Source organism: Pogoniulus pusillus, chromosome 14 (genome assembly GCF_015220805.1).
Source record: "Pogoniulus pusillus isolate bPogPus1 chromosome 14, bPogPus1.pri, whole genome shotgun sequence".
NCBI classification, from domain to species: Eukaryota; Metazoa; Chordata; class Aves; order Piciformes; family Lybiidae; genus Pogoniulus; species Pogoniulus pusillus.
Window position 1 is genome coordinate 13204720 of NC_087277.1, and position 27686 is coordinate 13232405.

A 27686-nucleotide genomic window follows, 5' to 3' on the forward strand; every position below is an offset into this window, starting at 1 on the left:
GTTTTCTCTTCAAGGTGAGAAATTAGAGACAATTTTTTCTTTTTTCTCTCTCAATTCTGTTTCTTTATCTGTGTGGTTAAACTGAGATGTGTAATAGTGTTTATTATCTTACTGTATTGTCCTTTTAATAGCAACGCTATCTAGAATTCTGTCCACAAGTAGTGATTTACCACTCTACTCATTTCACTTTGTCTGCAACTTCTTTTGAGTCTTTTATGCTTCATATTTCTACTAATGAAATGCTGCACAGTTTTTTAGTCAGGATTCTATTTGGCTATTTAAACATCTGTTTCTTGGTTTTTCATTGATGATTTAAGTCTATTACTTTGTGGAAAATGTCTCAAACTTTTTAGTCTGGTTTTAGTGAAGAGTTCTCTTGAGCAAAAAAACAAAGTGAAACAAACCTTTCTGTTTTCTGCAATACCAACTGTCTGAGAATAAATCGCCCAACTCATCCCCCTTTTGATGTACAGTTTCTGGTGTGGAAGAAATGAGTAAGATACGTCTTTTTTCTTTTAATTTTAGTTTTAAATGTGGCATGTAAGCTATATAGTCTGAATGGAAAATTCGAGCTTGTTCTAATTAGGAATAAATGTTGATTAGATTCGGTTTGTGCAGTAAGGAGACACTCAGCAGTGTAAAATGTGCTTTTCTTCCAGCAATAGCTTAAGCTGTCATCATAAACACTATGAATACATTTAAAATTAAAATATATGTGAGCAGTGAAAGAAAACTGGTGATTCTTTTAGAGACTGAAGCATATGTCCAAAAAGATGTGTTCTGTGTTTTGAACCAGAAAAGCCTCTTTACTGTGAAGGTGACGGAGCAGGAGCACTAGAACAAGCTGCCAGGAGAGGTTGTGAAGTCTCCTTCTCTGGAGACTCTCAAAACCCACCTGGACATGTTCCTGTGTGGTCTGCCCTAGGTGATACTGCTTTGGTGAGAAGGTTGGACTAGATGATCTCCAGAGGTCCTTTCCAACCGCTACCATTCTGTGAAGATACTTGTTTGGGGAAGTACACCTTAGTTGACTTAATTGTCAGTAGGGAGCCGTGATACCTGAAGTAAGGCTTTCTGTCTAGACTTAATGCACATTGAAAAGCTCTCCTTGCCTTCTCCATGAACCTGTTTGTACTTACCTTAAAACCACAATTACACTGACAAGGAAGTCCAACTTATATGTGAACTAAATTCTCTGAAAGGTGCCACATTTACCTCTCCTTGTCAAAGTCTTGAATCGGGGCTTTGCATTCTTCCCTCTAGTGTCTCAAGCATCACATTTTCTGGTTTTGATAAATGAATAATTCTAACTCCTTTATTGAACATGGTATTAACCATGCTTGTCCTTCAGGACATGCTCATAAAGCTGCCAGCAGGTTGGTTCCAGTTTGATTTGCCTTTTTAACTGATTTTATGTCTTAAGGGTTTGGGTATTTTCACTGAAGAAGTCCTTCTTCCTCTCTCTTCCTAGTCTTCCATTCTTGTCTGGAAGAAGAAATAATATTGTGTGACTTGGAAAATAAAATTAGCTTAAAAATTCAGTCCTTACTCTGGTACTGGCCACCAGCTGACACTGTGTGAGCACTGGAGTCCAGCATTCTAGTTTCTAAAATAGTGTCAGTAGTGAAATAACTTAGGTATGAAGTTATAGTTGATATAAAATAAGAGCTGTGAATCCTAATTACTGGAGATGCTGAACATTTTTTTTTGTCTTAAATCTGGTATACTTCGGTCACTTCCATTAGTTGGAATGTCAAATACAGAAATATCATAAGCCTCATATATTATGTCTGACTTGCTATGAAGATACTAGTTCATTCTTCCTTAGATACTATGTTTGCATAACTCCACTTGTTGCTGCCTTTTATAACTGTCCCCAAACACAGCATCATAGAATTGTTTCAGGTGGAAAACATGTTCAGCTCTGTCTGAGCCTCAAGCTTTGGAGTTACATGGGACTGTGGCAGGAAGAGAAGTCTTTTGTCTTAATCAAATAGAATAATCAGCTTACTTTTATAAACTAGTGACTTCTGACATCGTGGATATTAATGTGTTTTGGGAGTTTTCTGTGGAAACAAATGTTAGGGATTTGCAAATTGGTGGTGGTCTGTTGTGGTTCAGGACTTAAGGATTTAAGTCACCATTTATATAAAATGGACACAGAAATGCAGTCTGTCTTACTGAATTAAGATGCTTGAGCTGGTAAACTTTACCTCTTGCCTCACCCCCCAGTGTGATACATGCTCAATCGTATGGAATTTGCATTTTATTTGCTTTAGTCTATTGATGTGTCATGGTACATGGCATTTTGAATATGCTTTGAGTGAAGTAGACAGAAGTACTGTAGTCTAATATGTGGCTCAAGTGTTGAAATCAACACCAGAACCTAAAGCAAAACAGTAAAGCCCTCTTAAATGGCATTTTTTTCTTTCTGTTGCTCCTGTGAAGAAGAATCCTGCTGAAGGAAACACTGTGTTTGTTTGTAATGAAAGAAGAGGCTCAGAAGAACAAGTGGATACACATCTTCAATGGCAGCTAAATCTCCTTACCCACATAGAGAATGTACAGAATGAAGTCACCAGCAGAATGGACCTGATAGAAAAAGAAGTTGATGGTAACTCCATTGCCAATACTCATTAATATACCTGTAAAAGCATCTTTCATAGCCATTGTGTTGAAGGTCATCTGAGACACTGAAGTTGGATTTTTTTTTTTTAGTGTTGTGTTCAAATGTGGGTACCCCAAACCTTACATCCTTGATCCCATCCTGCTCCACAAGTTTGGAATGCCAAATAAAGCTCTCAGGACCCCTGAAAATTTAGCTCAAGTTTCTGGTATTAATCACATTTCGAAAGCTTAGATAATTTGTCTAGTCTTGGTCTGGGTATGAGGAATCTACACCTGAAGTGAGTTTGACCTGATTCTTCTAGTAATTGCCAGTATTCCTACCTGTACTAGGTAGTATTTCTAGGCTAGCAGGATTGACCTTTGCCCTTCTCTGTCTCTGAGCATAGACATTTCTTGACAATGTTTGTGAAGATTGGAAATTCATTCTGTAAACAGGAGCCTTTTAAAGGTACAGAAGCAAACATCGCATTTAAGGATTGACTTTTTTGTTGCAAAACTGTAGTAGACAGAAGCTTGTGAAAATTCTTAGTCAAGGGTATAATTTTCTCTCAGGCACCTTTTTTACAGCAACAATTGTTTGAGTGAAACATGGAATTAATTGATGTTTCCCTACTAAAAAATCCATTCTGGTAAATAAAAATTACAGCCTCTGTATGTTTTGTCTTCTCATAAATGACAGAGTAAGAAAAATGCTTACTTCTAATGAGAACTGTTTCTTGAACTCTTATTCTAATTGACTTCCTCCTTTTGCCTCTGTAGTGTTGGAAAGCTGGCTTGATTTCACTGGAGAACTGGAACCACCAGATCCTCTGGCAAGGTTGCCTCAGCTCAAGCGACGTATCAAACAGCTCTTGATTGACATGGGGAAAGTACAGCAAATAGCAACACTTTGCTCTGTATGACAAAAAGGAAGAATAAAGAAATGAAGATAGGTTCCTCACAGTGAATTTTCTTTCTAGCCACAAGACTGACAGGAAGACAGTAAAAAGCTGAGCATTTATCTGGTTCTTTTCTGATTATGTTAGTAGCCTAAAGCTTTAGAGGGAAGAGGGGAAACTCTCAGATTTTTCCGTGTAACAGATTTCCTTCCTGTGTATTCAGTATCCAAGCTTCAAAATGTACCACTGCATTCTGAGAAATGTTGATGTGATTTTAAGATGTTAAACAAGATGAATCCCCCCCATGCAAGATAGCTGAACAAACTAAAACTATGAAGAACAATGCTACTGTTTTGAAGCCTTTGGCAACAAATTATAAATCAGCAGAATTCAGCTGACTAAAAGTTCTTGGGAACTGCTTTTTTAGTGAATTGCTAGTTAAAGGTAGGCCCAGAGACCTCTGTATGCTCTCTGCAAGGAAAGTTTTTTTAGGTGTTTTCTTCTATGAATGGTCAGGAAAATGAACTTGCTAGTTTGGAGTTTTTTGAAAGAAATTGCTTATCATGGTCTCCTTCTTCAGATATTTTTTTAAATAGATATCCTTATTACAGCACCCTTAGGCTCCTTTAAAACATAAGTGGCAAATAGTAGTCAGATGTGCCAAATAGCATTAAAAACACTGGAATGAGAGTTTTGATTATGATTTCCATTAAGTTTTTTTTCCAAAGTCCTCCTCGGTGCCATCAATCCATCCAAAACTGTATCTAGTTTATAATTTTTGTTTTATGTTCTATTGCAGTATCCAGGATTCAAGGTATAATTTTTGTCTTGGGTAGTTCTGTTCTGGTGTTGGCCCTCTGAAATTTTACCATCCTCAGCTGGGTTGAGGAATGACAAGAGCAGCAAAAGTGCCTGTGGCTGTGGATATAGTAAACCACTAGAATAAATATCACAAGATACATTCTCCAAAATGTTTTTGGTAAAACCTTTCGGCTTCGGTGAACAAAATGTCACAAAACCAAAGGCAACCTACTTACTCTGTTAGCTCTTGCTGGATTTTGAGCCCAGGACTTTTGACCTGTGCTTCTAAGTTGCCGCTGTACCCAGTGCTACATACATGTTTGTATGTGTGTGTTTATGTGTATAGGAATGCATGTTCATCTATGCATACTATATGCATTTCTAACTACACCCCCCTAGTTTTGTTACAATAGACAATAAGAAGTGGTGGTTAACATGAAGTTACCTTTTAACAAGCAGTTTCTAAAATTGAAAATAATGTATGTACAGGTTTTGAAATTTGTAAAATATGACTGTTAAAAGGAGGCTATTTAACTGATGATGTTAAGATACTTGAACATTTTATGCCTCACACCTGTTTATCAGTTCTAGTTATCTGTATAAATGCATTTTAGAACCGATAGACAGTAAACTTGAATTTACCTTTTGATAAAAGTACAAGCCACTGTACATTCAGAAATTATTTAAATTTGCAAACACACTGTTCTATATGTAAGGTACTGTATGTAAAACTGTTTATTAAAACTATTCTGCATACTCTACATTTTCCACTTTTTTCCTGAGCTACACAAAAATGTCCAAAAAAGAAGTGATTGTTACACTGTACAGACCATCCCAAAAAATCTTGGAATGCCTTTTTGAAGATGCATAAAATGGAAAAATGTGCCAAAGATGAATTATCTGGGAAAGACTTTGCAACCAGTGCATTGAACTTTCATGATAAAACCATTATTGAGAATGAAAGCAGCATGGCTGGTTCGTTGCTAAAATAAACCTACTCTGACATTTCCCATCTGTCTATCATATCTGAAGCGAGTTATCACTCTTGATGTCCAAAGCAAAATGTTAACCCCTGTTACAGAGTGGTTGCTATTTAAAGTCTTGCCACATCAAGCTTGTAGGAATTATTACAGAGCTGCATGGTAACATGGAAGTTAATTATGGAATCATGTTTGGCAGCTTCATAACACCGAAAGAATATCAGAGCTGAGAAACTGTTGACATTCTTATAGCAACTGTTAAGAAGTAAAAAGCTCTTGTGTTACATACTTGGATGCTTAAATAACTGCTTCAAATAATATGAACAGTTGAGTGACCTACTTGCTTTTGGATATGTGAGACTTATATATTGTTCACTTGCTGCATATCCCTGAATGTGGTACTGTGTGTACTGTATAAGAGAAGTGTAAATCCAGATGAATTACTTTGAAACAAAGTGGAGTGTATTTACCTAATTTATACAGCATACACTGTAGCAATATTATGCAATGTGTGTGCATGTGTGTGATGTAATATAATTGTAAATGTTACTGAAGGTGGAGGTGGACTGAGAGGTTCCGTGTGGGAGGAAGGAGGTTTTGTTCTTAGTGCAGAGATGGAGGAATGGTATCCTGAGAAGGAAATCATAAGGTCAGTTAAAGTTGTCCCTACAGCTTTAACTTGCCTTCTGTTTGTATATGTAGCAGTCTCTAAATTTACACAAGTATGAAATTGTATCCCTCAGGATCCTGCCTTATTCAGGATGGACTGTGGTTACAAAAACAACCTGTTCAGTATTTTTTTATCTTCATTTCTTGTGTAGTCACATACAAAAACTCCTGCAAACTTTCATATCTTCTAAGAAATACAATCTCAATGTCCCTATGGACAGTGCTGTGATACATTGCGTATTGCTTGAATGCTTCACAAGCTTGTCTGAGTTTGCTTTCTCAAATTGTGATATTAGTCTGTAAAATGACATTAGTTTGAGCCCCAGTTTCTCAAGTATTCAAAGGTTTGAGATCCGTTTGAAGTTGTTTGTTGTTTTTTTTCTTTAAACACTTAAGTCAAGTGCCATAAAAATGCTGAGTGTTTTGCACAGAATGTAACCTACAGTTGATTGCTTTGTTTGCCAGTCAAACTTGATCTGATCTGGCTTGTACCAGTATTTTTTTTAGTTGGCCTTATCGAGAGAATCTTTTTCCTGTAGGCATCATTTTCCATCTGTCTTCCTGCTTCCTCCTTAAATGTGCATGGGGTCTATATGCAGTCTGTTTGTGATGTCATCTGTCAGGGAACGAGCTGCAGTTCCTTGTGTTGTATGCTGAGGGAGGCAGACCCTCTCTGAAGAAGAAATAGCTCATCAAGATGGTATAGGACTAGTTTTGATACATTATGCACAGAAGGGTAAACTTTGCAAGTTTGCAGCCACCTTTTAGCTTAGTGCAAGCTCTTAGTAATAAACAGAAGGCAAATGCCATTGTACAGCATCCTTCTGTGATTTCGCTGGGCTAAATGGCAAAATTAGAGACTTTAAATGTCCAACTTCTTGTTTGAGGGTTGGTGGGTTTTTTTTCTGGTTCTGTTTTTGTTGTTGTTTTTTCGTGGAGGTACCAGGATGATAAATTGCAAAGCCGCCTTCTTGCTGTGACCATACTGTAGGCATCTACATCAGAAATTCTGTGTTTTCAGCTGCAGTAGGTCATCAAGCAGTCAAAAATGAAGTGTAGTTTTGGTAATGTGATCAGATACCATGTGACAGGTCTGCCTCTGTTTCAGTTACCAAACGGAGGTACTTCAAGTCATACAGGAAAGAATTGGTTGAAAGATGCTTCCTGCTAATCCTTCTTTTGGGTAGCTGCAAGTTGAGTTGTGCCCATATTTTGGATGTCCTGTCTTAGGTGCACAGGTTTTTGTTCAGCTATGGTGTAATTTACGGTGATAGAAGCCTGTTGTTCTCTTTAAAATAGTCAAGCAGAGTTCCAGTTTCCTGGATGGGTGGCAAAGAACTGAACCTGTTCTTTCATGAATGCAGTCCTCGTGTGGCTGACATCTACCTGTCTCTTATGTTTTCTCTCGAAGCTTCTACGTGTGCTCCTCATCTTTTCATTCTGCAGCTCGCATCTGTTGCTCCTTTTGTTCTTCAATTTTCTGCACTCTTCATTCTGCTGAGATGCCTGCAGGGTTTCACTTCTCTGTTCTTGTGCCCAGTTCTTCCTGACTGCTATGGGAAGCAGTCCTATGGAAAGAACTCTCCTCTTCTGTCCTCAGCCTCCAGTGTGTCCTGTGAACTTACACAATTAGAGTGTGTGTCCCATGATCAAAATCTTCGGCTATTTTTGCTGCCTTCCTTTAGTGACCCCTTAGGCAATGATTACTCCCATCTGGCTTCTGACTTTAGACTTCAACAAATACTACAGGAAAGCCTCTCTCTGGCACTGTTGGGCCTTGAGCACTCAAACCTGAAGGCTGAGATGTAAATGAGTCACTCAAACACCACAGTAAAACTGCAGAAATACTTTTGTGCTTGCAAACAATAATATCTTTCCTCTATATTTGAAAGGGAACCACAACTCTTTTGTTTGGTGTTTTTTTTTTGTTTTGGTTTGGTTTTGTGTTGTGTTTTTTGTTTGTTTAGTTTTTTTTGTTTGTTTTCCATCTTTTAAAGTGTCAGTGAAAACAGATCCTGAACAGAACTGGAACTTAATGTAAAAATCAGTAGCAAAAGTAGGCAGTGGGAAGCACGCTACAAGCAGGGGCTTTTTAACAAGTGTGCCATCAGGCCAGCTTGACTACTTTGCCCTGCTAGTAGTTATATGGAGGTGCTACTCTGTAGAGAGGGTGCATGCAATGATGCCATTCAAACAGTTTAGAATACTGGAATCCTAGGTTTTCTCTCTACTTAGAAATGTTACAGTATGTGCACCTTAAATTTGGAGTGCTTACTAAGGTCAGGAGCTTACTCACTTTCAAAATGCCCATTGCTATGCTCACATTTAATTAGCAGACACTTCTTTTGTGTTCTGTGTCCATATGGCTTTTGAGGATTGTTTTACAGAGGATGTTTGAAATACTTCATTAATGGTTTTCATTATACTATGTTATGTCCTAAGCACTGGGTGTGGGGGTCTGTCTTTAGCAATAAGTATTATACACTATGTGTATATCTGTTTATGTATGGAAAACAAATATGGAGCATGTAATGATGGTGAAAATACACTGCACAGAGAGCAGATTGTGCATTTGGCAGCCCTTCTGCGCCAGCCTGAACAACCCAAATGAAAAATTGAGACCACGTGGAGAAAATGAACTAGCGTGAAAAGTCATTCAGGAGTGAATTTCCCTTTCCATACACACTGATCCTGTGTGTAAGCAGTAGATGAGCCAGCCATTTTCTGTGGCTTGAAAACCCAAAGCTAGTTCAATTGCTGTTTACTTCCAAGAGCAGCCTTCCTTCCTTCCTTTCAAACTGGCCAAAGCCGTCTCTGTTCAGCTGTAGCCACATGCGTCAGTGTATTGTCACTAAACACTCTGAAAGGCAGCAGTGCACTATTAAATCTTCTATGAGAGAAGCAAAATACTTTCTTCTGTGATTTGTTTTTTTATAATAGCAATAATGTTGACTGCATTCTAATACTCACAATAAAGGTCTGTTGAGATTGTTACGTGCCTGGGCTTCCATTCAGTGAACTTTTCCTCTGTTGAGCTAGTGAGTGCTTGTGTACATTTTAGAGCATTGAGGAATCTTCAGTTGCACTTTTAACCTGTAGTCAGTTGTGTCTAGTCCTTAATGCTCACTTCTTTGTATACACTGCAAAGCTTTAGGGCATCTTCTGTTGTATATTAGCCTCTAGGGAAATCGCTTAGTAAATTATTTACTGTAAAGAATCTTCTAATTGTGTGGAAAAGTTATCAGAAGATCTTTCTGTTCCTGAGCTGCTTTGGTGGTTAACAGTTACAGGATTTGAGTGTTTCAGTGCACTCTGTCCTTGAAAGACGCAGCACAGAATCACAGCATCATGAAGGTTGCAAAAGACCTTTAAGACAGAGTCCAGCCCTAACTACTGTGACCACTATATTATGCCACATCTACACACTTCTTGAACACCTCCAGAGGTGGTGACTCCACACCTCCCTGAGCATCCTGTTCCAATGTATCAATTTTCCTAATGTCCACTGTTCCACTCAGAAGAGAATCATCTGCAACAATTAACTCTCCTTTTTTTCCTTAACACGAATAGTCCTAGTGCATGGGTCTGGCTGAGTCACCCCAGGCAATGCCCAGCATGGACTGTCCTGTAGAGGCAAGCGGGAAGATGAGGGAGGCCAGTAGGGGATTTGCCCGCTTCACTGAGCAGGGATGTGTTTCCACTCCCCTCCTGTCTTTTAGGACTCATACTGCCTGGTGGCAAGAGGGGAAAGGATCCTCTGCTTCTTGACAAACCTCTGCTCTTTTGCCTCAGGGTATGGCTCTACCTCTCTCTCTGATATGTTCACAACATTCACAATATGACATCTCTTGGTGTGGGCAGAGATTCTGTACCTTTGTACAATATTGTTATAACTTCAGTCTCCTTTCAGTGATTAATTTTAATATTGCCTACAAGCTGTTCAGGACTCTACTGCAGTAGAAAACAAGCAAAAAAACCCTACGAAATTTCTCTTAAGACATCCTGTATACCAGGGCATAAAAAGAAACAAGATGAAATTGAACAATCTCAATAATTGCTAACAGAGAAATTGTTCTGTTGTTCAGAACAAAGATAGATATGATTATAAATGTGACATTTCAAAATTCGAGTTCTGAAACCTATTTTAATCACCATTGAAGAGATTATCTCAAAGCAGTCTCTCAAATTTCGGTTTTAAGGCCAAATTCGATCTTGGAGTAATACACTGAGACCCTTCCAGTCAGCAGACTTACTTAAGAAAAGTTTCCCTCACTCACAGCAAACATCTTGCCAGCCCAATGTCTTGTCTGCAGCAGATACACAGCGACAGCATCTGTAAAAACACACTGACTATAAAAGATCCATACAAAATGGTCTTTTCCTTAATGTGTCTTTTACTTCTGGCAAGCTGAGATTCCCTTTACCAAAGCCTTTATGAAGTTTTATCAGTCACTGACAGAACTCTGCTGCATCAATTTCGTGTGCCTCTTTTTTTTCACTCCTTTCTCTGCACAGCATCGGGTGGCAAACCAAATCCCACTGCTTTGTTGGGTAGAAGGCACGTTTGTCTTTGAGTTTTAATTTTGACTCCATTGTCTGTATGCTGTTGCCTTTAGTTCAGAGAAGGTAAAGTATTACACTATCAAAAAGACTAAGAGTAGTTTTGTCCTACCAATGCCAGAAATTTGCACCTTGTTGTTGTCCCTGTGTGTCTAGCTGTGCCTTTTCTCACTCCATTAGCTCGTTGTTGTCAAACACTGAATCAATCCAGTGTGCAAACCTAAGCTTCTCCAGTCTGGGTTGCAGAACTGGCTGCTGCTTGGACTTTCAAAGCTGTCTGCAGCCCAGATGTCAGGAGAATAAAATAAATCTTTTTTGACCTTACATCACTGTGGTACTATTTGATGGAGAAAAACTGTGTTATCTCTAATGGATAAGAAAAAAGGCATTTCACCTGCCCAAGATACGTTTCCATTCCACAGGGTCAAAAGCAAATTCAAATGTTCTTCCAGGGGCTTCTTCCGATTCTTTTGTTATTGAAGGCACTTTCCTGGCTTGTAAATTATAACATGAAAAAAAACACCTGAGAAGTCCTCTCCTCACTTTTCTGTTCTGGCCAAGTTTAGTATAGAAGTTAATGGAACTTCCCCATCATTCTTGCAATCTGAAGAACATGTCGTGCATGCAGTGACTGAAACTGGTATTATCTAGCAGGGCTATGCTTTTCTCAGAGTCATCTTTTAACACACATCACATGAAGACTCTTGAAAAAGTTAATCAGAGATGATTGAGATAAGTCTTCCTATTGCCATCTGTGCCAAACCCATGCAAAGAAGATTGAGATGAATGTCTCTTGATTAGGAAGAAATGTACCAAATGTAAAATCTAGTTATGTTCTATCTCTAAGTGTAATAAGTTAATAACAAAAGGTGTTGGTCTATGGGTTTACATAGTTTTCTTAAAATATATGTGAGGATTGTCCAATATTGGTGAGTGATTTATCACAGAAAAGCAGATTATTACTTAGAAATAAATTAACTAATTGACATGCTTGCAATGTGCGACCTCATTCAGGAGGGTCGCTTAAGTTAACTTCTTAAACCAAGGTTGACTTCTCATACTCTTGTTTTATTTGGGTGAGAGCAACTTTTCTGTGGGTGTAGATATTTGTGTTCATGCACAGGAATCATTTGCCCTTGGGCTTTTTAGTATTTGAAAAGTCTGGTTGCCCAAAGAATCTGCTAAGAAGTGCTTCTTCCTTGAGGTTTGTCATTTCAATATTTTATCACAGTGACACTTCTCTTTCAACAATAAAAGTCTAGATTGAGGAACCTTCTTCCAGTGTGAACGACAAATGAAACCCTCCTGTCCAGCACTAGAGAAATGGCTTTGCAGAGACAGTAGTTTTAAGGCCGTATTTGCCCCAGGGACCTTTTCTACCTGCTCCTTTTTTTCCTCTCTTTCATCGGTGAGCTAATTTAAGCTCACCTTCCATCTTTTCTCAGGTGCTAAAAATAGAGGTCAACTCAATTGTCCCTTCACTGAAGGTTGTGCAGTGAGGCTTTTCTTCATCTGAATCTGTCCGGCCCTAGTTGACAAGTGCTTTTCTGTGACGAATGTGGATTGCACATATGGCTCTCTAAACCACATATTTTGTAGCGTTGTTTCTTTTTCAGTTCACAGGCCATTGCATCCCATTGAACTTGCACGTACCAAGATGCACGTCTTGGTTTGACGCACATCTAGAAGTGGTTTAAGTAATGCTAATTGCCAAAACTAACTTTCTCACTGTGGTTTTTGAAAGGGACTTTTCGCACTTGGCTGCTCTTCCCAATATGTATAGTTCAGAGATTGCTTTCTGAACGTTTCTGAAGGAAATGAAAGTCATCTTGGGAATGAACACTAGATAGATATTACAGAATTGTGCTTCCCTCTGTGAATAATGTCCTTGATACCACTTTGGTTTCCTGCCTCTTTTCATAGAATCATAGAATCAACCAGGTTGGAAGAGACCTCCAAGATCATCCAGTCCAACCTATCACCCTGCCCTATCCAATCAACTAGACCATGGCACTAAGTGCCTCATCCAGTCTTTTCTTGAAGACCCCCAGGGATGGTGCCTCCACCACCTCCCTGGGCAGCCCATTCCAATGGGAAATCACTCTCTCTGTGAAGAACTTCTTCCTAATATCCAGCCTATACCTACCCTGGCACGACTTGAGACTGTGTCCTCTTGTTCTATTGCTGGTTACCTGGGCCACCCCCCACCTGGCTACAATGCCCTTTCAGGTAGTTGTAGACAGTAATAAGATCACCCCTGAGCCTCCTCTTCTCCAGGCTAAACAAGCCCAGCTCCCTCAACCTCTCCTCATAGGATTTGTGCTCCAGGCCCCTCACCAGCTTTGTTGCCCTTCTCTGGACATGCTCCAGCACCTCAACATCCTTCTTGAATTGAGGGGCCCAGAACTGGACACAGTACTCAAGGTGTGATCTGACCAGTGCTGAGAATTAGGAAATAATAAGGGAGGAAAGAGAATAGCTACCAGTCTGAGCTTGCCTCTCTCTCTTTTTTTGCTGTCCCAGAAAGATGAATTATATGTTTTTACTATATTTAGAAAGTTGGACTAAATCAATATCACACATACCAGCCCACCACCACCCACATGCTCTAGATATGCTTTTCAGTAGCTTGGAAATGCCATTGTACCTGCAGCCACCAACCCTGCTGCCCCTGGAGAGCTGGTGACACTGCTGAGCTGCTTCTTGTTATGCTTTTGCAACTGCCCTACTGCACTGAGAATTAGACACTAACCTAAGGCTTGAAGCATGCTTGAATCAGAAAAGCATGTCATAGTGAAAAAGTTCATCTGTTCTCCTTCTGCCACCCTAGTGCTAATGCTGGTTTCTCTCTGGTCAGTCAGACTCACTCGCTATGCCTGTACATTTCCTACAAATGCCAATTCAGAAATCAATTTCTTTGCGTGCTTGCTTAACCTAGGCTGTTAAGAGGATTTTTCTTCTTTATGATTCTGAAAGTTGTCTTTTTAGTCTGTCATCTACACTAGACATGTTTGTCTTTTCTGAGCTTGATATTTCTGTGGGTTGTTGACTTTCCTCAAGGCCAGAGTCGGTTGCTTGAAAGTGAAATTGAGATTTTAAATCCACTCATTTTGAAAAGGCTAGTTTTGCTAAAGCAAGTTTGTGCTGCACTTTGAGATCACATTTATCATATATATCAAACTGTGGCACTGCAGTGGTCTCCAAGCTACACAGGAGGTTTCTTGGATCACTGGTAGCACAGTCTTGGTCTGTAAGAGAGTATCAGAGAATTATTTTAGACTGTCTAGTATCCAGGGATTATACACATGGATCATCCAACTACCTTTGCACAAGCAACAGTGAGTTCACATAATTCCTGGTACAAATGTCAGCCATGTAAGGTGGGCAAGTAAGAAGTGACAGTCTGGAAACAAGGAACTGATATGTTTTGCATGCAGGTAGTACAAAAAAGGCTGTGCTTAGCAGTTACACTGATTGCATGCATGGAGGTGGAAGCAGAAGAAGTTAAGAGACTTCTCATTGGGTACCTGACTATATTGAAGTGCATGGTGCAAGTAGGAGTCAATGCAAAAGGCCAAATGCAATTGACTGACCCTCAGTTGCCTTCATAGTCAATAAAGCTGCATCCATCCTGTTTTTCACATAATAAAAAACACATTATGAATTGTATCTGCTCCTAGTGTTGCAGTGCTTGGAAGCCTGATTCCTGTCTGTCCCCTCAACAGGCCAGGGTGTCCAGGAGCACAAAAAAGTGAATTTCTGATACAGAGCCAAAAATGTGGCTATGCCATAGCACAGGTGAGAGACGGAGCTCTTGGCTGGGATCATATCAATATGTTTAATTTGCATGTTGAATTAACTAAGCCCCTCTCTGCCTGCTGCTGCTTGTTCTCTCCCATGACCAAGCTCAGTAATGCTCCCTAGAGCAGAGATGAGAACTGTCTGAGGAGGACCACGAGCACTGTTCCAGCTGAATGGGCCTCTTGTGGTTTTCTCAGAAGCATCATATGCATCACTTGCCCAGTTTGGTGGGCAGTCTACCAGCACATAAGTGAACCCATCCACACAATGGTTGCTATAAAAAGGCAAGTGAAGGCTGTATGGGCTATGTAGAGCTGCCTCACAGACTAAAGGGGATGGAGCTCTCCCATCACAGCTTGGGCTCCATCCCACTCTGCACTCTTCTTTGCTGCTTTATTAGCATAGCAGCAGCCAATATATTTGGTAAGTGCACTTGTTCTTTACCTGTGTCCAATAGTGCTCCTGTGATCTTTGTGCTGCGGTCTGTATTACTCTGATGGAGTATATAATGCTCTTACATATTGCAAATTTAGGCATTTGTGTGCTGTGCAAACTAAGCTCCAAGTTAAATATTAAACTATAAAGTTCTTTAAGTGGTCAGGGTTATCTGAGCTCTGTAGACCTGCATTTTGTGTGTGTGTGTGGGGGGGGGGGGGGGGGAAGAAGAAAGTTTCTGGAAAAACAGCCTGAGTTACAGAAGGAACTTGAGTAAGATGGTGCTGCAGAGGTGCCAGGCTTCTAAGATTATTTCTTCTACTTTCACGTGCCATCACGTAATTTAGACTTGAACCTTAAGATACTGAATAGTCTGAGAGCTGTCCCCAGATCTTCTGTATGAGTTTGATAGTCATAAGCAACAAGTAATTTGAATCTCTTATCTCAGATATCTTTGTTACTGTTGAAAGCTCTAGCCTCTGTTTTGAGGAATCTTTATATCAGTGGACTAGAGGGCAAGGGATGCAAGAGGCTCTCTAGCACTGTGCAGAGTCATCTCCACACACCCTAGAGCAACTGACTCAATCTCATATTTGAGATGAAAATGATGAGGTTTGCCTACATGTAGATGTCCATAGCTGAGCTAAGCTAAAACCCCTTTACAGTCTCATGAAAATTTCCACACAGGCTTAACTGGACACAGTAAAAACTCACAGAAACAGAAGTGATTGAGAGGTCTTAGGTGTATGGGAACTATCTGTGGTTAAAGAGCTGTAAATTGTTAACGGCTGAAAGGTATTCAGAATACATACAATGTAATTGCACTATTTGTGGTCACCCTCTGGTCAAACACTTGATTAAGTGAGCCTTTGGTCTAAATTGCTGTAGCTCCAGTTTTGTTTGTTTGAAGTATTTTCATAGAACTAGTCAATGGAATTAAGAGCATGACATTCATTGCATTTTGAGGGTAGGGTGAATGTCAAATCAACTAATCTGATCTGTGAAAAGAACTTCTGAATTTCATCACTCTCCTTAAACAGCATCCAAAGTTAGTTCTGAATAGATTAAGAACAGAAGAGTGGACTGTTTTCATGTTAGGTGTCTTCGGCAGTTGATCACTTGACCTGGTGAAAACTGAGAAGTGCTCCTAATGTGATTTAGTCTGACGCTAGCGGCTAGACATTGATGCTTTTTAGGTCTTTCATGAGACTAATAAGAAATAACTCTCATTTGGTGGAATAGTGAGTGATTTTGCTTCAAGAAAGAGCAAATAATGGCTATGGCAAAGGGTTGTTTTGTGATGATAGGCACAATTAACTCTAGGCAAAGTGTATCCTAGGTACCAGAAAATGATATCCATACTCATACAGAACAGAGCCGAGACTAATTAAATACAGACTTTGGCAAGGTTTCCATGAACATCTCTGTCATGTGTTTATCCTGCAGCTGCCAGCCCAAGGGGTTTGTTCAGTACCTCTCTGTGCTGTCCCTTGTCCCACAGAAAGAGCAATGGGGTAATAACCAAAGAGGACTTGTGAGCTTGGGACTGTTAGAATACAGTTTTGACACTTAACAAGCTTTTGATAAGAACAGGATTGTGGTGAACCAACCCTTACATGTTGACCTTTTTGCTTTCAGAATATCAGACAGATTCCCAACCATTACGCCCATGTGAACTTCAGAGAGAAAAAGCTTTTTCAGGGGGAGAAACCTATGTTCCTCAATGCACAGAAGATGGCCAGTTCAGGTAATTCATCCCTACTAATATGCTGCTGTTGTGTGATGTCATATTTTGTTACTATCAAAAACTTTAGCCTCTGTTTTGAAGAATCTTCATATCAATGGACTGGAGGGCAAGGATTGTGAGAGACTTGAGGTTCCTTTATTGACTCATATTGCAGATCCAGTCCCTCCTGAATCAGTTCCCTCTTGCTGGAAATAATCTCTGGGTTAAGAGGTCAATCTAAGATTAAAAGGCTATTTTTGGCATTATTTGCATGTTGAATACTTGATGCAGGTTGTTGTGCAATGCAACATCTGTCTTCCTATGAATGCTCCTGGGTGCATGGTCTGTGATCAGTGTACCAGCCAGCATAGCTGAATCAAGATGACCTGGAGAATGTACCCACCCTGCTGTATGTGGCACAGCAGAGTTTCCTTCTAAGGGCAGTAATGAAGCTAAAAGGCACATGGAGAACAATGATTTAGGAAGCAGTGTGTTGCTTGAAGATACAAGCTAATGAGTTAAAGCTGAGGCAGAGTACAGGTTGTAATATTCTCTACTATTGTCTTATTGTTGTTGCCTTAGGGTAGGGGACCTTGATCATCCTGAATTTGACTTAGAAAATGTCTCAAAATATATGGTAAATCTCAAATACTTAGAACCAGGATTCTGCCCAACTTGCCTTGCTGCCTGAATGGCTTTAAGACATTTGCATGCAATTCCTCCAGACTTCAGAGAACTGCTAGAATCGAGTGCTCCCCTAAAGTAGAGTTAGACTCACCAGAAACACAGCCCTTTCTGATTCCATTAATTGTGGTGTTAAATTACTTGATGTTTCTTTGTGTTTTTGTATGTGTCCCATACTGACTGAGGACTCTGGCACTAACGAAAGAAAATAACGTTACTTGTGATCTCCCTCAGGACAGTTCAGTGCACAAGGAGTGGTCTCTCTTGTTGGTGTGTGGATGAGAATGGCATTGAGGTACCTGGCAGCAAACAGAATGGATATCCTGTTTCTTGTAAGTCATACATAATTAAAAATAAATATTTTTTTTTCTTTTCCTTTCAGATTGGGTAAAGAACTATTTAAATCTGCATTTGAACTGCTAAAATCAAGAACAGGTTAGCCCCAGACTTTGATGGACTCTAGTTTGTTGTAATTTTCTGGATCTTTCTAGTGGACATTCTGGAGTTTCTTCAGAGCTGATCAAGGAAACCTGATATACCTGGATGGTCTGTATTTATGAAGGCCACAATAATGTAAATTAGGAACAAAAGATCAATGTGATGTATTAGATTCTGAGTTGGAGAGCTTCAACTCCATCTGTTGTGGGCTTCTCTAGAGCAGTTCTCATCAAGTCCATCAATGTCCTCATGCTATCTGTGTAGCGGAATCAGGACTTACAGCACTGAGAAGACTCAGATGATTCAGTGCCCAACAAATATCTTCTAACAGTGCCTCTCTCTGGTACTACAGGCTTATCCTTCTGCCAGCTGCAAAAGCAGAGGATCTTGGTGAGTCAATACATCAACAGCACTAGCATCTCCTACATCCCTCAGTGCCTGGATTCAGGGGCCTTTGATACAGTTCAGTGTGACATGAAGCTGGGTCAGTGCTGGTGTGTAGATCCAGAAGGAATGGAGATTTATGGCACCAGGCAGAGAGGAAAGCCAACACGGTGTAAGTAATATTCAACAAAATGGAGGGGCATGTGAATTTGAAAGATTTGGTGTGAATGAGAGGTGGTAGATCAGAACTTTGACACTGCAGCCTACACTTACCCTATAAAAGTGTAAGCACTTAACTAAGGCATTTAAGTGCCTGTTTTGTAGAGTTATAAAATATCTTAAGTTGGAAGGGACCCATACGGATCATCGAGTTCACCCCTCTGAATTAAGTGTCCACGTTCAATGTAATGAATCTAAACTCCTTCCAAACCATGGGATGGCTATTCAGCTGTTCATGGCAAGTAAACCACCAATAAACACTATCTTTGTTTCCCTTCAGGTCCGGGTAACTGTGAGATCCGAGACCGTCGCATTCTGCATGGGTTTGGTGAGAAGAGCCCACCACAGTGCTCAGCAGATGGAGAATTTCTGCCTGTCCAGTGCAAGTTTGTTAATACTACAGACATGATGTTTTTTGATCTCATTCATAGTTATAATAGGTAAGAGCACAGGCTTCTGAAAGAGAAAAGCAATCCTGCATAGCTCTCCAAGTCACTGTCTTACTGCTTTTATTTTTTCCCCACATAATGCCCTCCTTCTGTGACTACACATGATGTTACTTTTTACTAGTGAATAGACCAAAGGGAAAAAACTTCTTCTGAATTAGATTTGCTCATTTAGAAAATAACTCTATATTCCATTCATGCAGTCTAATCAGTGCGTCCTTACACAGCAGGGAACACCACGTTGCAATCTGTATTTGGAGAAAAGCTTTCCAAACAGATACACACAAGCAAATGAGATAAATGTGCAAGGAGCAGACTAATTCAGATGTATTTTGTACTTTAGGGGTAGTTTCAACCTGGAACAAAAATAACCAAAATGACAGGATATGACTACACATCTGTCCGATATAATTATGCCTGTGACTTCTGTGTTTCTCAGGAGCACTACAGACTGTGCTAGAGCAGCCCTGAGGCTGCAGGAGGGTGGCGCTGGAATTGAGGCTGGTCATAGTACCAGTTTCAGAGCATTGTTGTAAAATGCCTTGGCATGTTAACTTTTTTTCCCAGCTGACCAGGACCTAATTTGCTATAATTCTTACTGCTAAAAATCAGTAAAAAATGAATTTGTTTAATTCTGTGAGTGTCTTGAGAAGAAAATTCCACTTTCTGGTCAGTAGATTTTCCCAAGTAAGCCATATGCAGCTGGGATACCAGGCTTTTATTGTATTTCAGGGTAAGGGCATGTGTTTGGTTTTGGAACTTGGCTCTTTGAATTGGAAAAAAAAAATCATCTTCTGCTTACTTGGAGCATCTGTTAGTTAAGATCACATTTGTTATGTGGCTTGGTTTTTTGTTTGTTTGTTTGTTTTTCCCAACTCTGATCCTATTAAGTTTCCTTCCTAAACCATTTATTTGCTGGAATTTGTCTATTGTCACCCCCAAGAATATTATACAGGAAACTAGCATCTCTTTGATCTCCATTAGTGAGAGTCAGTCTTACTTGTAATACAAGAAAGCCCATTTTTCCCTAATCTGCTGAGCCATGCTCTGAAAATCAAACAAATGATTAGTAAGGGGTTTATCAGCTGTTGCGCATAATTGAGTGCTGAAAGCTTATGTGGCATGTAAGGAAGAGGAAGCAACCTGTTTGTTTAGGCACCCACCCTGCCATCCTGTGCAGATTTATGGAAGGAGCTACTGCATGAGTGTTGGAATAACATTAAGGCAGCTTCAGTCTATTTTATTCTCTGACAGGCTTTCAAAGACGAGAATAGAATTCAAAGGTGTGTTAGATGCTGAGAATCTGCTTAGGAAGGGCCAGAAATCTGTCTGAAGGGTGATTGTCCTGAGTCTGCATTAAATATAAATCACTTTTAGGAGACTCACTTGCCTGGTGAAATACCAGTCTGGATCATAGCAGAGCCTGGTTGCCACTAGGAGAACAAGGGGGTTTGTAGTAGCTTTGTGCTCTGCTTATATCCTTATGGTACGAATTTGGGAAGGAAACACAGATGACGATTTGCTGTTTTCGATGAGCCTCCCTGAGCTCTTCATAGAGGGCTGCTTTTCCTTCCAGGCTCCCAAGGGCTTTCCAAACATTCAGCTCCTTGAGGGAGACATTCCCTGAGGTCTCTGGCTACTGTTACTGTGCAGACAGCCTGGGGAGAGAGTTAGCAGACACTGGTAAGTACTCTCTGGCATCTCATCCTTTAGCTTGAGTGGCTTTGATTTCCCTGGGAAAACAAGTGTCAGTCTTCAAATTCATTAGGTACTTCATTTTCATCCTTCCAAGAATTGAGACTGCTGTCACAAGTGCTGTGCCCGTGGGAAGGGCCGGAACTAACTAGTGAAATCCCATCATTACAAATAGCTCTTCAGTCAGCAGCAAGTGGATTTGCTACCTGGGAGCTAATCCTGTTCTTTTTGGAATGGTGGAATAGGATTTCTGAATGTCTACCTCTCCATACAATAGAAAACTGCATTATATTTGGAAAGTCCAACTGGCAAATGCAAGGGAAAATAAAGGGTCTGGAGACTGAACTATTTTCTTCTTGCTAGTTAGAGTGGAATGGTTTGGAAGGGACTATTAAAGGTCATCCAGTCCAACTACCCTGCCAAGGGTGGAGACATCAGGTGGTCCTTCCTTTTCTTTCATAGCCTCAGGAAACCTTTAGGCATAAAAATAATTGATGAGACACTTTAGAAGAAAGAATTGGAGTGAGTCTAGAGGAGGGCCACAAAAATAAGGGATGGAACACCTCTCCTGTGAAGAAAGGCTGAAAGCCCCAGGAAAAATGCAAAGCACAATAGCTTTGAATTTAGATGGTAGATGAGAAGTTCAGCAGTTAATTCCTATGAGGGTGAGAAATTCTCAAAACATTCTGTACCCAGGAGAATTTCTGTGCGTCTTTTTTATTGGTATACGATTAAAATGATTGGGAATTGGGTCCAAAATCCCATTAGTTCCTCTATTGCAGACTGAACCTAACGAAACCACAGCACCATGCCCGCTACAGGATGTTCATTCTGCTGGCTCTGGTAGCTGCCAAGGCACAAAGCTAGTGAGTGGGCACTCAGCTGCACGTTACAGGGGGCAATGCACGTGGGTTTTTTTTCCCAGTGTGGGTTCACATTTGGCCCATTTAGAAGACTGGTTTCTTTTTCTTGACAGGCTTCCAGTTCTGCTACTCTGATGTCGAGCAGGTGACTTCTGTCTTAAAGCCAGTCTGTGTGATAAAAGTGTCTCTTTCCCAGGCTTAGAACTGCTGCTTGATGAAGTTTACGACACAGTCTTCTCTGCGCTGGAGCCCGCTCGCATGTTCACAGAGACTGCAATGTATCGGATCCTGCAGAGACGCTTCCTGGGGGTCCAGCTGGCTACCTCTGGCAAGTTTAGGTGTAAGTAGCACCCAAGGGATGCCCTGCAAATAAGATGGCAAGTTTGGAGCTCGTATGGGACAGCTGCCTCTGAGAGCATACAGCATCACAGTCTCAGTGCAAGAATGAAGGTCTCTATAGTTGGCCTTTAACCTCCAAATTGTACATCCATAACAGCAGATTCTGTGATCTGATCAACACTTCCTTATGTACTTGAAGTTCTCATTAGTTGAAGTCCCATGAACTCTCTGTATCTTTCCCCCTGATATTATAGAGATGGAGCTGATCATTTATGAAATTAAAAGCCTGAGACTGTGCTCCCTAATTTATGTCAGTACACTCAGAAACAGGAATGATCTGACACTGACCACAATGCACTCAGTTCCTAAGAAGGAACACAAGTTTGTAGTGCCAGAAGACTGAACTTCTGCATCTGCCCTTGGGTCCATTTCCTCTCCCATCGGGGAAGGCAAATGGAGAGAAAGCTTCTTTGCCTACAGCAGTAAACTTTGTGGGATAGGAGGTCAGGTGCCTTCTTCTCTCTCCTCTCCCACACCAGAGCCCAAGAGTCTTGGCAGAGCAGAGTTTGAGCCCCTTTATCCTGCTACCCACCCAACCTCTGCCGTTGCTGTCTGCCATCCGTTAGGTGTTATATCAGCAGAGATACTAAGCAGATACGGATGTTGGCCACATAGTCGCAGTTTTTTTCTGTCTCTGTGTCACGCTGATCGTTCTGGGGAGTCTGGAAAGCGGTTTCCAGCCTTCCCCTGTGGAGCAAGCGTTTAGGAGAGGCTCCCTGCTGTGGAGCGAGCTCTGCTGGCAGAGACGAATCTCTAACAGCCACAAGGTGGAGATGTGACCACGTTCACCAGCGGCAGCCGGCGACTGCGTGGGTGACACCCAGCTCTCGCACTGCCACCTGATGCCGCACGTTAGGAAAGTTGTCAGACTCTCAGGATGAAGACGTGATGCTTTTGCTGCCTCAGCCTGGTAGCTGAGTGTAGCTGGGAAGCTCTTGAAGATGAGCAGTGTTTAGGCTGTAGGACTGTAGGTTTATATTAACAATCAAAACTTCTCTTGGAAGGGCGCAGTCTCGTAGGGGAGAGAACATAACTCAAAGTTGCTTTCCCGAGTTCTAGCTTCTCTGCCGTCAAGGCAGATTTGGCAGGAATAGACTCTTCACATCCTCTGGAGAGAAATAGAGAAATTGAGTGGTCCCAAACCAAATCTTCAGAGACGTGGTTGGGTGCAGATTCTTCTGCAGGAGCAAATGCCTCCTTCTCTTCAGAAACGTTGATGTTTGCCTTTGTCTCAGTCTCCCAAGCTGCACGGCTGCCTCTGTTGGCCAGGTCTGTATTTGCATTAAGGGCCAGAGTTCACCTCCCTTCCAGCACAGCTCCCGAGAGACACGCTGCTGCTCTGCCTAGATGTGACTGTGTCCAGCCTTTACTTCCTGCTCAGTTTTCAGAATGGATGCCTACAGTACAAAACAACCCTGGAGCCACTGCTCCGGGGCAGAAGCGGGCGCTGGATTTGCAATTTGGGCTGGTGCTTGAAGTGTCACTGAAAACAGTCGGGAAATGAAACTTCCCTCCTGCCCCCACGAACAGGCAGGCAATGGGATCAAGCAGAAACGGCTCTGAATCGTTAACCTTTTCCTACCTGACACATACTGCTTTTCTTCCAGGCCCCTCCAAGTGTGAGGTTGAACGGTATGCAGCCCTGCGTTACCAGCACGCCTACGTTCCATCCTGTGCTGCTGATGGGGGCTACATGCCAGTGCAGTGTCAGCAGGGAGGACAGTGCTGGTGCGTGGACATCAAAGGACAAGAGGTCCAGGGCACGAAGAGAAGAGGACAACTCCCAGCCTGTGGTATGTATGAGGTCTGGAAAAGGAAAAATAAGCACATCTCTTGGTGCCTTTAGAAAGCAAGCCAAAGGGCCAGTTCACAACTCAGCTCTAACAGATTCTGGTCTTCAAACACTGAGCTCCAAAATCCTTCCCGGGATTTGAGCATTCAAATCAATCATTAAATATCATATTCCTTTTATTTTCCTTTATGACCTTCCTTTAGCCTTTTAGTTTTTGTGATGGTTTGGGTGTTACCTGCCCCCCACTTTGGAAAATCACCCAGACTAGACTCAATGGCTCTGGAGAATTGGACGAAGCTTTATATTTACAGCTTAGCACAATACACAAGCAGATATTTACAGTATATACAGAAATATACAAGTTAAAAAGTAATACAGAAACACAGCTCCCCTCCCAGAAACCTGAGTCCCCAGGAGGGGCTCTCAACCTCCCTTCCACCATCTCCCACCCCTCTACCTTACCCCAGACTTTGCCTTACGCTGAAGGTAGTCTGGAGGGTCAACCAGGGGGGTTAGGAATCAGATGGCAGGTTAGGTTAGAGAGAGAAGTTCATGCAGCCCCAATATATTTATGTTCTTGTTCTTATACATCTCAGCAAGCCTATGAGTGAAGTAGACTTCACCATTGTTTCCTTTTCACAGCCTATAATCTAATTCTTCTCACCCAAATATCCCAGCTAGGCTCAAACTAGCACAGTTTTGCACACCAGCAAGGCTTTTCTGTGCAGCCATGATGTCTCTTGACTCTGGGAGTTGGGGCACTAATCTTAGATAATACAAGGAAACCAGGGATGGTGATTTGAGATTTTACCTCTTTCCTTTTGTGAAATGCTATGGAATTTCCTAGGTATCTCTCATGCTGAGTATTTTTCTTTCACTGTATATTTGGCCATGTAAATGGTAAAATGCAATAAAAAAAGCCCCAAACAATTCAGAAAAGATGCATGGTTTTGAGCTGTCAGAGCTTCCATGAAGAATACACCATCAAATCAGTGCCCCAAGTGGAAATGACAGCAGAAATGTCCAAGGGCTAGAGGGGAGGAGGAAACTTCAAAAACTTCACTCTGAAGTGCACTACCTAAATATTCAGGATTGTGCTGGAGGGCTGGGGCAAATATTCAGGATTGTGCTGGAGGGCTGGGGCACAGTGTCTAAACATGAGAGCTGCCTTCAAGGAAGGCAATTGCTCTGTCTCCTGACAGTCTTAGCATGGAGGCAGAGAAGAAGAAACCTGCCCTGCGCGTCATGGCTCCAAGTCACTCAGAATGCTCTGGGCATGGACAGACTTACTGTGAAATGAAAATTTTAGCATGCCTCTGAGGCTGCCCACCAAGGATGTTGTCCGAGAGGCCTCGCTGTTATGTTGGCACTGGTGGTTTTCTTTGTCAATCTGCTTTGCTGAGTGCTCCTGGTGATTTTTATTTTTTGGAGGCAGGTAGTGACTTGAGGCTTCTTGCAGCTTCTAATGGCAGACTCAGAAAATTTAATCAGGGAAAAATTTCTGCAGACCTTTTGCAAATTAACTCCTGGGAAGGTATTTCATGAGTATATAGCTTCAGTCTGTGTTCAAACAGCTACATGCCATGTGTGTCTCCAGTTCTGTTATATTTCTCTTTAGTATCTTCAGCTCTCACACTCAGCAGTGTGAACATGGGAAGAGGCTGAGACATAGGTGTGGGTAGCATGCTGGTTACTCCCATGACCTGGGGCAGAAGGCAGTCCTGATAAAGACATACTTCTTTCAGACCTTTTACAGTAAATTCACCCTAGCAGTGCTTTGCTGTTTATTCCTTCTCAGTTTGCTTTGATTTGATTTCAGCAATGGATAGGAGGGGAGAGCATTTAAAGACTGTAATCCTACATTTGTTTTATGTTAGTGTACTTGTGGGACTGTGGCTTACACTAATGTATTGGTCCCTGGAGGAATGTTCTTCATTCCTCTTATCAAGAGCCAACACTGAGAACAGAAGTGGCCCATCCTACAGAAAATGCCTTCACAAAGCAGCCACTGTGAGGAACCCTGAACCCTGCCAGCAACTACAAAGGAGAGCAAGGGTATGAAGGGAGGAGTGAGAAAGATGCTGATTCTAGAGCCTCATATTACTTGATAATCTGTTTCAGCAGCTTTTAAGATTTCCACCTTATATTCGTACTGGTAACAGGATTTACTACATATAGCCTGAATGTGGAATGAATGGGTATAGGATGGAGAGCCCAAGAAAGGACTTGCTGGGGCAGACTAAAGCTGTTTATCCATTGTCCTGTCCCATAAAAGGACAGCTGTGGTGCTCAGGGAGAAAGTCTGAGAAACATGGGGAAAATACAGAGCTTCCATATGTCCTTCTGCGGGCAGCAAAGGCCCCAAAATGGAGGCTGAACCCACACCATTGTGTTCGTAATTCAAGCTGCTGCGTACGTTCCAGAGATCCAGCCAGTGCCATAACCACTGGATCCTCAGAGTCTTTATATCTACCAAATCTTTCCTTTTTTGGTGTCCTCAGAGCCTTAACTTGACACTGCCAGAGATCCTCCTTTGGTGATGTGTTACATCCCAACTTAGAGCCATTGCTTTCCGTGTATGAACATACAGAAGGGGCTGGATAGAGATACACCTATGACATGTCTTGGCTCAGGATATGGGTAGCCAAAGCCACTGATAGTTCCCAGAGTACCCTGGCATTTGACTAATGTTGTTGGAATTTTATATGTATTTTACTTTAGAGCTCATTTATGAGTACCATCTGGTTCTTAGCACTCTGTTACTGATAATCTTACCAATCTGTTTTCAGATCTCTTGAAATGAACACTTCACTGTGGAACTGAAGCTCTAGGTAGAAAACCTCCATGAATTCCTCATTAGTGGGCTTTGGTTAAAATGACTGCCTGTTTTTCTGCAGCCTATTTCTCTTTCTTAGATGCACATATTGCAGCTGGATCATCAGAGGGTTTTGTTAGCAGCAGGCATTCTCTGAGGGGGCTGAAGTATTTGGAAGAGACTTTACTATTTTTTTCAGCCAAAGGAACAAGGATGGGGATTTACACTGGAAAACAAGAGAATCAGAAAAAGACCACAGAGCAGACAGTTCAGCTACGATGAAGGAATATTTCCTTTCAGTCTTGACTGGAAGATTTTATTTCTAAACCATATTCAACAACAGTTCAAACTTCCTTATTGGTGTGCATCAGTAAGTTTGTAGATGACACCAAGCTAGGAGCAGGTGTAGGAGAGCCCTGCGGAGGGACCTTGACAGACTGAGGCCAATGGGATCAGATTTAGCAAGGCCAAGTGCAGGGTTCTGCACTTTGGCCACAACAACCCCAAGCAGAGCTACAGGCTGGGGACAGAGTGGCTGGAGAGCAGCCAGGAAGAAAGAGACCTGGAGGTACTGGTAGGCTGAAGATGAGCCAGCAGTGTGCCCAGGTGGCCAGAAGATCAAATGGCATCCTGGCCTGGATCAGGAACAGCGTGGCCAGGAGGACGAGGGAGATTGTTTTTCCCCTATACTCAATGTTGGTCAGACCACCCCTTGAGTACTGTGCCCAGTTCTGGGCTCCTGAATTCGAGAGATGCTGAGATACTGGAATATGTCCAGAGAAGGACAACAAAGCTGGTGAGAGGCCTGGAGCACAGCCCTGTGAGAAGAGTGAGCAGAGGCTGAGGGTGCAGAGAGTGTCTGACCTGTATCTGTATTGGGTGATCCTATATTTTTTCCGGTACATCTTTGAATAGACTTTTCTGTATTTCTCTCCAATTCAGTAAAAGCATTTTCATTTTACTTTCTTTGAGATTAAATGAATTTTAATTCATGCTAAGAAGTGGATACATGAAGCCTCTTATGTGTTACTAGAATGATTTTGCTGCACCAGGTCACTCCATAGCTGTATACTGCAACGTTTCTTGAATCTTCCTCTACAAGGGAAGGTCTTCAAAAGCAAGACTTTGAGCTGACAGAACTGTAGGATGAACTTAAGGAAGTGTACTCAGCACGGGTCAGGCTACACCTTGAGTACTGTGCCCAGTTCTGGGCCACTCAATTCAAGAGAGATGTTGAGGTGCTGAAACGTGTCCAGAGAAGGGTGACAAACCTGTTGAGGGGCCTGGAGCACAGCCCTGTGAGGAGAGGCTGAGGGAGCTGGGGTTGTTTAGACTGGGAGAGAGGAGGTTCAGGGGTGACCTCGTTGCTGTCTACAACTACCTGAAAGGAGGTTGTAGCCAGGTAGGGGTCAGGCTCTTCTGCCATGCCACCAGCAACAGAAAGAGAGGACACAGCCTCAAGTTGTGCTGAGG

At 41.6% G+C, this 27686-nt stretch overlaps 2 protein-coding genes across 10 annotated transcripts in view; both read left to right on the forward strand.

The window, feature by feature from the left end:
- PHF20L1 (PHD finger protein 20 like 1) overlaps nucleotides 1-8950 on the forward strand; it is a 52139-nt gene extending 43189 nt beyond the window's left edge. For 6 of the 9 annotated variants that reach the window (XM_064154314.1, XM_064154308.1, XM_064154313.1 and 3 more), the window contains 2 exons: nucleotides 2449-2614; nucleotides 3388-8950. In XM_064154314.1, the coding sequence (XP_064010384.1) occupies nucleotides 2449-2614; nucleotides 3388-3530 (309 nt within the window). In that variant the 3' untranslated portion in view covers nucleotides 3531-8950. The remainder of the gene's footprint in view (nucleotides 1-2448; nucleotides 2615-3387) is intronic. The other 3 variants (XM_064154311.1, XM_064154316.1, XM_064154317.1) reach the window with 1 other exon arrangement.
- Nucleotides 8951-14652: 5702 nt separating this feature from the next.
- Nucleotides 14653-27686, forward strand: part of TG (thyroglobulin) — a 140687-nt gene continuing 127653 nt past the window's right edge. The window contains exons 1-8 of the mRNA XM_064154223.1: nucleotides 14653-14740; nucleotides 16391-16499; nucleotides 17397-17494; nucleotides 17953-18156; nucleotides 18484-18643; nucleotides 20226-20332; nucleotides 21404-21547; nucleotides 23214-23399. Of these exons, the coding sequence (XP_064010293.1) occupies nucleotides 14653-14740; nucleotides 16391-16499; nucleotides 17397-17494; nucleotides 17953-18156; nucleotides 18484-18643; nucleotides 20226-20332; nucleotides 21404-21547; nucleotides 23214-23399 (1096 nt within the window). The remainder of the gene's footprint in view (nucleotides 14741-16390; nucleotides 16500-17396; nucleotides 17495-17952; nucleotides 18157-18483; nucleotides 18644-20225; nucleotides 20333-21403; nucleotides 21548-23213; nucleotides 23400-27686) is intronic.